General features: G+C 63.7%; 2 protein-coding genes across 11 annotated transcripts in view; both read left to right on the top strand.

Moving 5' to 3' along the window:
• The first annotated feature begins 137 nt into the window (after window positions 1-137).
• RFX5 (regulatory factor X5) lies at window positions 138-5,847 on the top strand. Of its 6 annotated transcripts, XM_072846862.1 has the most exons (11): window positions 140-515; window positions 1,064-1,265; window positions 1,449-1,579; window positions 2,245-2,309; window positions 2,717-2,795; window positions 2,973-3,098; window positions 3,332-3,448; window positions 3,815-3,896; window positions 4,174-4,375; window positions 4,564-4,661; window positions 4,794-5,847. In XM_072846862.1, the coding sequence occupies exons 3-11, from the start codon at window positions 1,461-1,463 to the stop codon at window positions 5,748-5,750; spliced, it is 1,845 nt and encodes a 614-aa protein (XP_072702963.1). In that variant the 5' UTR covers window positions 140-515; window positions 1,064-1,265; window positions 1,449-1,460; the 3' UTR covers window positions 5,751-5,847. The 6 variants fall into 6 exon arrangements, with proteins under 6 accessions (XP_072702964.1, XP_072702967.1, XP_072702963.1 ...); XM_072846863.1 differs by lacking the exon at window positions 1,064-1,265 and having other exon boundaries at window positions 138-515; window positions 4,177-4,375; XM_072846866.1 differs by lacking the exon at window positions 1,064-1,265 and having other exon boundaries at window positions 139-515; window positions 2,245-2,278; window positions 2,713-2,795; window positions 4,177-4,375; window positions 4,794-5,750.
• A 441-nt stretch (window positions 5,848-6,288) lies between these two features.
• PI4KB (phosphatidylinositol 4-kinase beta) overlaps window positions 6,289-11,054 on the top strand; it is a 29,431-nt gene continuing 24,665 nt past the window's right edge. The window contains exons 1-2 of one of the 5 annotated variants that reach the window (XM_072846855.1): window positions 6,289-6,422; window positions 6,834-6,952. The gene's annotated coding sequence lies outside the window, so the exon portion shown is untranslated. Of the gene's footprint in view, window positions 6,423-6,453; window positions 6,593-6,833; window positions 6,953-11,054 lie in introns of those variants that run through there. The other 4 variants (XM_072846856.1, XM_072846860.1, XM_072846859.1 and 1 more) reach the window with 4 other exon arrangements.

Genomic DNA, 11,054 nt, shown 5'->3' with positions numbered 1-11,054 from the left:
AGGCGCGGTGCGCACTGCGTGCCCGTACACTACGTGCATGCACGCACACTGCACGCGCACTGCACACACGCGCACTGCGTGCACACCGCACGCGCGCTGCACACCCGTTGCACGCACACGCACTGCACGCGCACGGGCTCCTTTCCACTCGTGCTTCCTCCTCCCGCCCCACCAATCAGAAGCCTGTTACTAGGCAGACTTCAGCTCGCGCGCGGCCACTCAGTAGACCGACCCCGCTTGTATCCGGGTAGGAAAGCCAGAGCAGCCAATCGCATTAAAGGAGAGCGCAGTATCCGGGCAGACCAGCGGTGCCGTAGCCAATCAGAAAAAAGCGGCCGTCGGGGTCCGTGCGCGCGTCCCGGTGGGGCGCAGCACTTTCGGTTCCTGTTGCGCGCGGGGCAGCGGCACGTGGCGGGGACCGGACCGGACCGGACCGGACCGAAACGGACCGGACCGAAGCGGACCGGACCGGCCGGGCATGAGGCGGGCCGCTCCCCGGCTGTAGCCGCCCGCAGGTGGGTGCGGGTCGGGCCGCCTTGGGCCCGCCGGGCTGCGGGGCGGGGGGGGGCGCGGTCCGGCCCGGTGCGACCCCAGCCCCGCCGGGCCTGGCCCGGTGCTCCCCGGCCCGGGACGCGGCTGTCCCTGACCCCCGTCCCCTCCCCGGCAGCTGGCACCGGTGGGGCTGCGCTGTCGCGGAGCTCCCGTCCCCCCTGTCCCCTGTCGACCTGCTCTCCTGCCCCTGTCCCTGGGGACCCGCCCTCCTGCTGTCCCGTGTCCCCATGCCCCTGGGGACCCGCCCTCCTGCTGTCCCGTGTCCCCATGCCCTTGGGGACCCGCCCTCCTGCTGTCCCATGTCCCTGGGGACCTGCCCTCCTGCTGCCCCATCATCCCTGTTCCCCTGTCCCCACGCCCCTGGGGACAGGACCCATGGGACTGTCATCGTCCCCCTCAGCATCCCCAACCTGGGGCACACCAGGCCTGCGGGGACCTGCTTTTCTGGTCCCCTCCTGGGCATGCTGGGCCAGGGCCGCTCTCCAGTGCCCCCCAGCATCCCTGTCCCCAGCCAGGAACGGGGTACCCGGAGCCAGTCGCAGTCTCTGCTGCTGGAGATGCCCCTCCTGGGACTGCTGGGGCCGTTTCCATGTCCACTGGTGGCTCGTGTCCCACTGATGTCCCAGCCCTCCCCTCACCCGCTGCGCTGATGGAGCTCAGCCCGCAGAGCCGGGGCACGTCTTCGGACCAGAATGGACGGGGGCTGAGGGCAGGCGAGTTTCGGGCTGTGCCGGGCCCCACGTCCACCCCACTCTGCCCTGCCTCTCTCCCCGAGCCCAGCCTGGGGGCAGGCGGCCGGAGGTCAGCCCTGCGGGTGCCCAGTGGGAGCTTTACAACTCTGAAGGGTTTTTCTTCCCCTTTTTTTAGTTGAATTTCTGGTTTTCACCTCCTGACAGGAACCAAATGTCATGGCTGATGAAGAGCTGAGCACCCAAGCTGCCAAAAAGGGAAGTTTGTCACCCGGCAGCTCCCAGGGCAGCACGACCGAGTCGAGCACGCTGCTGCAGGAGCTGAAGAGCACCATCTCGTAAGGGCAGCGCTCGCTTTTCCCCGGGCAGCTCTTCCAGTTAACCTGAGCGTTACCGAATGTGTGCTAGTTTAATAAGGTTGATTAATTTGCAGCCCTGGGGACCAAAGGGATAAGCGTTGCGGTGCCTTGCAGCATCTTGCGTGGGTGCTGGCGCTGCAGAGTGGCACAGCCTCAGGCGCGCCCTGCTTGGTCCCGTGCTAGGTGCTGTACACAGAGCGCAGCCCTGCACTGCGCTGCCGGCAGGTTGCTGCCTGTCTTGGGTGCAAAATCAATTCAGGGATTCACGGTAGCACAGATTGGTCTGCTACGACTCCGTGGGATGTGGTTTTATGCCTGCTCTGCTCTCGCTGGGCTTAGGGTAGAGCACGCAGCTCTAGAGCGGGGTTGTGGGTGCACAGGGAAACCCGGAGCATGGGGACAACGGGCTGCGCTGAACCATGGGTGCAGGCAGCCTTCGGCTCTTGGTGATCCAGCGTCCCCATCTTGGCATTGCCGCTCACCCCGGGGTGCGTGTGTAGGGTCTGGAAGGGCCCGGGGACAGTGCTGTGCTCAGGAGCCCCAGGCAGCGGCTGTGGCAGAGAGCTGGGCGGGTTGAGGAGTGCCCCGGGTGCTGCGTCGTCGTCCTGCTCTGTGGTAACGCTTTTTGTCTCTGTCCCGCACAGCAAATCCGTGCAGAACAAAGTCGACTCCATCCTGGTGAGTGCCTCTGCGGCACGTTGTGCTGAGGGTGAGGGAACGACGCGTCTCCACCTCCCTCCTCTCCTAGCTAAACTGAACCCTGGGGTTTGCCTGATCCCATTTCCCCTTGGGTCAGGATCCGGCTGTGGGGATTAGGCCCGAGAAACCCCTGATCACCCTGCCCAGGGGGTGGCACCCTCTCTCCCCGCCCTGCGTGGGACAACCCTTTCCAGTCCCCTCGAGGGGCAGTTCTGTGACTTCATTTACCCGGTTCTCTGGCGCGCAGGCTGTGTTCATGCTGACAAAGCTGCTCCGGTTTCAATGCCCCATCGGTTACTGCCGTTAAGAGGGTAACGGGAGCGCTGCCTGCAGCAGCTCTTCCTTATTTTTGATCCTTAACCGTTCTTTGTCTCTGGTCCGTTCTCCCCCTCCCTGTGGACCCTTGACCGTAGCAAGATGTCCAGAAGTTTTCAGACAATGACAAGCTCTACCTCTACCTCCAGCTGCCATCAGGACCGAGCTTGGGGGAGAAGAGGTGGGTGCCGGAGCGAGCCAGGGCTGCATCCGGGAGAGCAGGGGCTCTCAGGATGGTGGCGGGGGACACGGATCACAAGAGGCCAGGAGGGAGATTGCCGCAGCTCTGCCTTCTCCTGTCCTGCTTGTGCCGCTTCTCCGCTAATTAAATGTTTGTCTCGGGCTCCCCCGGGAGCAGCGGTAGCCTGGACCTGAGCTCGCTGAGCACGGCCGAGTACATGCACGCATGCAACTGGATCCGGAACCACCTGGAAGAGCACACGGACACCTGCCTGCCCAAGCAGGACGTCTACGACGCCTACAAGTGAGCACAGGGGCTGGCCTGGCACGAGGAGCCTCTCTCCCCGGGGCCGAGCTTGTCCAGCGAAGCCCGGCGGGGAGGTCGGTTTGGAGGGCAGCGAACGCCTGGGTTTTTTTGGGAACGGCCCTGCCCAACCTCGGGCTCTTGAAACGAGCCATGTCAGCAGGGAGAAGCGGGTGCGTCTGGAGGGCAGTGAGAAGGGCTCGACGGCTTTAACCTGCAGCTCTCCCCGGCAGGCGATACTGCGATAACCTCTGCTGTCGCCCTCTGAGCACTGCCAATTTCGGCAAGATCATCCGGGAGATCTTCCCAAACATCAAAGCCCGAAGGCTGGGAGGCCGAGGACAGTCGAAATATCCTTTCGCGTGCCCGGCTGGCCAGGGAAGCCCGGGGAGCTGGCTGGTCTGGTGGCGACAGCTGCTTCTCCAATTTTCCCCATTTATACGTCCCTGCACGAGGTGGTATTTTGTAGCTTCTGAGGGGGTCTGGTTCCTGGTTTTTCGGCTCCTGAAGGTTCATCTCGGTTGTCCGAGAGGGGCTTGGAGTTGCCCTGGCCTGTACGCTCAGGACAGCCTGGGGGAGCTCATGGCGTGCAGGGGGCTGGCTGCTGTCCCACCTCCAGGACAAGCCCATCGGGAGCCCCGCAGCCGCACCCCTTTGAGTCGTAACCTCTCGCGGCCGCGTTGGTGTGCCAGCGAAACGCCTTAACCCTGCCAAACGTACTGCTACAGCGGGATCCGGAGGAAGACGGTGGTCAGCCTGCCGCCTCTGCCCAGCCTGGACCTCAAAGTGACGGAGACCGTAAGTCCTCTGCTGCCTCCGTGGCTTGGGTTTCACCGGCCTTCTTTTGGTGGGGTAACGAACCTCCTCGCTCGTTAGATCTAATGAAGGCAGGGGGTGGAGGGATGCCCTCGCTGGGAGCAGGTTCTGCTCTGTTCCGCGTGCCTCCCCAAGGGTGGACGAGGACCTGCCCGCCTGTGCAGGCTTGTGACGTGCCGGGGTGTCAGGATCAGGCCCTGTTCACATCCGGGGCATCCGGTCCCGTGCCGCAGGGGCTCACGGCTTATCCCACCGACAGCAGTCGGAGCTGACGGACCTGGTGCAGTCGTACAACAGCGAGGTGATGGAGGCAGCCTGCGCCCTGACCTGTGACTGGGCTGAGAAGATCCTGAAACGATCCTTCAACAACATCGTGGAGGTGGCCCAGTTCCTCATCCAGCAGCACATCATCAGCTCCCGCTCGGCCCGCGCCGACCTGGTCATGGCCATGGTGGTCTCAGGTGGGTGGGGTGGAGCCCTGGCCCTGCTCACCCCCCGTCGGGCTCACTCGGACCCCCAAGGGGCACAGAGGGCTTGGGAGGTGGGGTCCCCCCGGGATGCAGCGTCCCCCTCCAGCTGCCCACGGCGTGGGTGAGCGCAGAGGGGCCAGGGGCTTCTCCCCCTTTCATCCCCTTCTGTGCACCCACAGAGAGCACGGAGAAGATCCACCGTGAGAGTCGGACCCCGTTGACGGTGAAGAAGAACAGCCTGGACACCTCCGAGAGCGGCGACAAGAGCCAGGGCCAGGTGAGACCCCGCTGGAGCTGGGTGGGGAGCCAGGACCCCCGGGTCCCCCACTCAGCGTGGGGGGGCACGTGTGGGGAAGCAGCCCGGCTCCACCATGACGTCCCCACTGCCAACGCCTCTCTCTGCCTGCAGATCAAGGAGAGCGGCCCCAAGCCCCCTGTCCTGCCTCGGCCTGAGAAGAAGAAGCCCCCGGAGCCCCCCAAGGCGGCCAGCAGCCCCCAGGTGAACGCCCTGGTGGCCCGCCTGCCCCTGCTCCTGCCCCGCATCCCGCCGGGGGAGCGACCGACAGCGCCCGGTGCCGCGGCCGTCCGCTCCTCCCCTCCTGTCCTGGCACCCAAAATCACGGCAGCCCCCCTGGGAGGCACGGTCAAGGTGGCCCTGCCGCTGCCGGTGGGCACGGCCTCCCCCTCCCTGCCCCTGGGGCTGGCCCCGGGGGCCAACGGGGCGGCGGGGCTACTGAGCCAGCAAGCCGCCGTCCCCGTCCTCAACGTGCTGCTGCCCGGCGTGGGCGTCCCCGCGGCCGAGAGCCCTGCCAACCCCCGGAGCGCGGGGGGTGGCGAGGGTCCCGGCCCCCAGGACTCGCAGCGCCCCAAGACCACCAAGCGTCCCCCAGAGCCGGCCGGTGACGCCGCCCCGCAGAAGCGGAGACGAGGGCGACCGCGGAAGAGGCCGGAGGAAGGGGGTGCGGGGTCCCCGGGGGAGACGGCGGAGCTTCGCCGCGGCATGGCTCCGGGCGCCGATGGCGGTGGCTCGCCCGGCGGTGGCAGTGCCACCAGCCCCCTCGGGGACGGCCCGGCCGGGGGCTCCGTGCCCGCCCAGGTCAGCGTCATCCAGGATGGCAGGACCGGCCGCGAGCTGGCACCGGAGGAGGAGGCGGCGGCGGCGCAGCGGAGCCCAGGCGAGGCCGGGTCCCCCCTGGGTGACACCGGGGCTGCGGGGACCCCCCCCACGCAGCGCCATGGACGGACGCAGGCAGGGGCCGATCCTGCCGCTGCCGCCTCCCAGCACTTGGACGCGTCCCCCCGTGCCCCCGCGTCCCGGGGGGGCTCCCCGGGGCGGGCAGGGCTCTGCGCCCACCCTGGCACCTAGGGGCTGCGCCCCGGCTGCCCCCCGGGACCCCGCCGGCTGCGGGTGCTCCCCCCCGGCCCTGCCCTGCGCCCCGACATTAAAACCCAGGCACTCCGTCCTTCCGTCTGTCCTGTCTGTGGCCCGCAGCGGGTCGGGGGCAGCGCTGGGGCTCCGGCTGCCCCGCGGGGGGGGGGCGGGGCCCTGGCTCGGCCCAGCCCCGGCCGGGGGTGGGTGAAGCCGCCGGTGGCATCGCGCAGCCGGGCCGGGGGGACGCGCGTGGGGACGGGCCCGCGGGGGCGCCGGGCGGGCGCGGAGCCGTGCCTCGCTTTCCCCGCCGGGGCCTGCGCTGGCAGAGGCGGTTTGCAACGGGGAAACGCCGGTTTCCGCCGGCCGCGGGGCCCGCGGGTGCCGCCCCGCGCGCGGCCCCGCCCCCTCGGGGCCCCGCCCCTCGATGCTCGGCCGCGCCCCCGGGGCCCCGCCGCGCTGGTGCCGCCGGGCCGGCAGGGGGCGCTCGCGGGCGGCCAGGCCCGCCCGGCCCCTCAGCCCCGTCAGGCGGCGCCGCGGGCAGCCCGGGCCCCCGGGGCCTGCGCCTGCCCCCGCCGCCCCGCCGGCCGCCCCGGCCCGGCCCGGCCCGCTCCGCCCCGCCCCGCCCCGCCCCGCTCCAGCCCCGGCCCCGACCCCGGCCCCGCGCAGGTGAGCGCCGCGCCGCCGCACCGGGAGCCCCCGCGCCGGGAGGCACTCAGCTGCCCGCGGCCTTCTCTGGGTCCCCCGCGGCCTCCCCCGCGCCCCCGCCCTGTTCCCCCGGCCCGGGCCGGGGAGGGGGCTGGGGCTCTCTCGGGTCGGTTTTGCGGCCGCTCCGGGAGGTCAGTCGCCGGCCCCGGCCCGCATCCCTTCCCGGGCAGCCGCCGCCGCCGCCGCCTCCTCCCGGGCCGGGCCCCTGGGGCTGAGCGGGGGCAGAGCGGGGCTGGCCGGGGCCTCCGCCGCCTCCCCCGGGCTCGCCAGCACCGGCGGTGGCCCGGCGGCCGGGGCTTTGCGGGCCAGGAGCGCCTCGTCGCGCAGGAAAGTAATTTTCCCCCCCTTTTTTTTTTGTTCTGCCTCCCCCAGCAGCAGCCATTCGTCCCCGGAGCCCCGCGGAGCCGCTGCCCAGGATGAGCCGCCTGCGCTGCCCCGTGCGTCGGCATCCCAGATCGGAGACGTGGCCGTGCGGGATGGGATTGCACCAGGTACCGCTGCTTATCCTTGTCCTTATCCTTCCAGGGGACACAGGCGATAACCTCTGCCAGCCGCCTTCCCTAAATCCTGCTGCGCCGGGATTTAGGGAACCTCTCTGGCTTCGGTGCTGGCCCAAAGGCACGTCCCCCCTCAGGGATGCAGCTGGGCTCGTGGCGTAGGCCAACTGGATAAGTGTCGCAAGGACCTGTTAAGGGACTTTTTCAGCTGATTTTCTCTGTGCCGTTAGACTGTCATTTCTGACTAGGCTTTGCCAACCCCCCCGGAGCCATCTGCTGCCCCTCGTGCTTTGTAATTGCCTAAAATATCTACTTAAAGACCGGAGATATTATGTAATGCGCTCGGTTGGTGGGCTGCTGAGCAGCGGTTCTTAAGAGATGTGTGTTTGCCATGGGTCAGTAATCCGTCGATGCTTTTTTCCCCCTGAAACTTCTGCTTCAGGTTGTTAGGCGTGAACTTAGTTGTTAACTTTAGGCGTGATAAATAATAATAATATGTAATCGCTCCCTTTGCTATCCCCTACTTCTCTTTAACCCATCGTGAAACTTGGAGAAGCAGCGAGGGGAAGTAACTGGGTTCAGCTCTGGATGGAAACACTGGTTTCCAGCTCTTTCGCCCAGCGCTGCTGCCGTCCCGCTCGGCGCTGGCTGGAAGAGCAGAGGCTTTTCAGCACCTCTGAGGTTTTGAACTCCCCTTGGGGACTTCATCGCTCTCTGTGCGAACCGGTGGCCGTGTTGGAGGCCCCCCTCGACTCGTATGAGCGCTGAGGGGTTTGCTCCTGCAGAGGCCTGGGGCTCAACCTGCAGTCTCTGCTCGGCGGAGATAATAGTCTCTGACTTCTTGCTTGGCAATCTGAATGGGATTTCAGTCTGTGCCATGGTCGCGTGCTCCTTAAATCACAGCTGATTTGTCATTGCGCAGTTCAGGGTCCCTGCTTGGATCGGCAGTGGAAGAGCTGCTCTTGGAGTCCGAGCTGGGGACATGGGCTCCTGCCTTTTCTCGTTCCATTTTAAGTCTCATGTAGACAGCTTGTTTCAAGTCACGCTTTAGATAAAGGCTCAGACATGACTACGGGTAACAGCAGCAACTTGAAATAGTGAATTTACATATATAAACGAGCGTGGGAATGTTCAGGCGAAAAGTACCTTGTGATCATTGGGAGGAGGAAACTTCCCATGGTGGCTGTGCCAGCACGCCTTGCTTAAGGGTTTGGTGTGCTTGGAAACAGGTTGCTGGGATGGAAGGGTTTGTCCTCGCTTGCTCAGGGATCGTAATTAACGTTCATCAGGGGTGGAGAGGTGCGAGGTGCGACGGAAGAGGACAAAAGGTTGGACGCGTTTGTGTGAGTAATGTGTCGGGTGAGCCGCCGCTGTGGTATGCGTGGAGGGGGTTTGCAAAGGGCTTCCTCGCCGAAGTGACTCCTGTTGCAGCAAAAGCTGCCTCTTCCAAAGGGCTGTGGCACTTCTCAGAGGTGAGAGAGATTTTAGTGCTCCCACAATTTTTATTTTTTTTTTTAATGGGGAAGTTAATTTATAAGTAAATCTCTGGATTTAACTCCTTCCCGTGGGGCTGTATCATTTGCGGAGGAGACAGGAATGAAGGAAGCGCTGGCGGTGTGGTTCTGGGGCTGGCAGGCTGCGGCATCCCCTCTGCAGCCGGGGGACTGTTGCTCCACAGCGGGGGAGGCGGAACGACTTCCTAGGAAAGGTGCCACAGAGACAAATTATAAATAGTTTGCTGTGGATGGACATTCAGAGTAGGGAGTTCAAGGCGTCTCTCCCTTACGGAGCCAAAAGGCTGAGGAGCGTTGGGAGCCGATCTTTGACGAGTTGTGTAGTTTGTCATTCTCCTGCTACATTTCTTGCAGCGTGGCTTTTATTTTATTCCAAACTTAGGGGTGAGTCGTTGCTCTGCTTGTGCGAGCCCCGGGGTTATTGCTGTTTCAGACACAGAGGCTTGGCTGAACACAGCTTGGCACCGGGATGCGGAGTCCTTGCAGTGAGAGCATCCCGGCAAGGCTGAACCAGAGCAGAGCCTCCTGCATCCCATCCCACCAGAGGAGCCAAGCGGTACCGTGCTGTCACAGAGCCGGTGAGCCCCGCCACTGGGCTGGGGACCAGGATGGGTTTTAGGAGCCGCACGGTGCGGAGTTAAGCTGCGAGCAAGCTCGGGCCGCCTGCGGCAGTTGCTTTAGTTGGTGCTGGCTCTTCCAGCAGAGCCTTGCTCATAACCTGCTGTTTTATTAAGAAAACTGCTGGTCCGGTGTGTCGGTTTTGACGTACTGGTTTGAGGCACCGAGTCAGCTGAGAGGAGCTGTGCTTGTGCTGCGCTTGTTCTGTGTCCCAAGGAAAGGCTCTCAAAGGCCGCTCCATCGCGGGGCGGTTGCACTGGATGGAGGAGCCTGTCCTGTCTGTCTGTGGTGCCAGCGATCGCTCAGTCTGTGGCTCAGGGCCTCCCGTTGCCCTTTTCCCTGAAAATTCACCTTTTTTGCTTTCCCTCTGCCACTTGCTCTGTGGTGTGCATCCTTTGAGAGGGAAGTGGTGCTGCTCCGTGGTAGAAAAGTCCTGCAGCAGCGCCCTTGTGCAGCAGGGTAGGTTTACGGGCAGAGTTTATCCTCTGGGGATGTCTGGAACCTGGCATTTTATTTTTTTTGAAGCAGAGTGAGACCCACGTGCTGTGCAGAGGTTGAATCGGCTTCAGCCAAGTCTGAAAAATGAGTGGGAGCCCATCTCTGTCGGTGCCGAGTCTCTCCTGGTAGGGGATTTCAGACTTGAAAGAGGGCACAGCGTCCCTCAGGACGAATTATTTGTCCTCGCTTCAGTGGTGCTCGCAGCACGCTGCCCATCGCCCCCACGTGAGCCAAGTCAGTCACAGTCCCTTTGTGCCTCAGTTTCCCCGGCCTCTAAGCTATCACCTAATAAGTTGCACAGAGTCGCTCTGTTTGCAGCAGGTCCGGAGGGTGCTCTGAGGAGCAGGGGCTCTCCCCGTAGCGTAGGGAGGGGCACTGACAGTGCGTCCTCCTCCGGCCTCCAGCACTGCTGTGATGTTTTCTGCCCCCATCCCGACTCCTGTGGCCTTCCCGAAGGCACAGCAAGATGTCGAAGGCCGTCAGTGCTGAGCAAAACAAAAAGTAATGCAGCGTAATACAGACCAGATGTCTTGGTGAGGCTTCATCCTGTCCCCCTGGTTGTTTGCCAGGGCTAATATTTCTTATTCAAGTCAGGCAGGAGCGAGACTTTTCTTTTTTTTCCTGTAAAGCCACAGCTCTGTTCCCATAGATCTCCCTCTGCTTTTGTCCCCTCCTGAAGGAACTGTGCTCTCGAATCGCCGCACCGACACACGGCTGCATCATCGGTAGTTTCTGTGCTAATAGGGGCTTCCCTTTATTTCGTGTTTAATCACCGACTTCAGGGCCGTTCCACCAGAGAGAAACTTGGCCCGTTATGGCTGTGGGTGGAGGATGAACCACATGAATTCAGCTCAGCCTGTTTTCCAGACTGGATTGCTTCATTGTGTGCAGCTGATGGGGTTTTTATCCCTGTTGAGACCAGCGATTTGGAATAGGGGAGTTATGCTGAGCCTCGAGAGGTAAATAGTACGTTGTGATATGTTTAACAAATGGTGATGTGAATCACAGAAAAATGTGGAGAGGTGCAGGAGGCGGGGAGTGAATTCCCTTGCTGGGATTTTAGGGAGCGCTGGGAGTGAAGACGTGTCCTTGGCAGGCTCTGAACAGCCCCGTTGCTGGGATGTCATTGAAGAAGGCGGCTGTGTAAGTGTCGGGGGGGCCAAAGAGCTAATAATAATAATAATAATAGTAAAAAAAAAAAAAAAGCAACGCACGGATTTCAAAGCCGTGCCTGCAGCACAGAGGTAACCCTGCAGGCCTGTGGGTGGATTTATCTTGCGCAGTTCCTTAATCCAAGTTTAACCCACTCAGCAGTTGTGAGCTCTGGCCGGCCGTCTCGTCTCCGGTGCAGAGCCGGTGCGTGGGGCCCCTCCGGGCCTGGCCGGCCGGGTGAAGGTGACAAAAGGATCAGGGCATTTGGGCTGGCCACGGGAGCGGCTCTGCTTGCGGTGACTGCGCCGTATGAC

Source organism: Ciconia boyciana, chromosome 26 (genome assembly GCF_034638445.1).
Source record: "Ciconia boyciana chromosome 26, ASM3463844v1, whole genome shotgun sequence".
NCBI lineage: Eukaryota > Metazoa > Chordata > Aves > Ciconiiformes > Ciconiidae > Ciconia > Ciconia boyciana.
This window is presented reverse-complemented; position numbering and strand designations above follow the sequence as displayed.

Bases quoted from the DNA above. Each gene is read 5' to 3' on its own strand.
- RFX5 (XM_072846862.1), top strand. From the start codon at position 1,461: ATGGCTGATGAAGAGCTGAGCACCCAAGCTGCCAAAAAGGGAAGTTTG. The intron at 3,897-4,173 runs GTAAGTCCTCTG...TCCCACCGACAG, and splicing joins ACCTCAAAGTGACGGAGACC to CAGTCGGAGCTGACGGACCT. The intron at 4,662-4,793 runs GTGAGACCCCGC...CTCTGCCTGCAG, and splicing joins GCGACAAGAGCCAGGGCCAG to ATCAAGGAGAGCGGCCCCAA.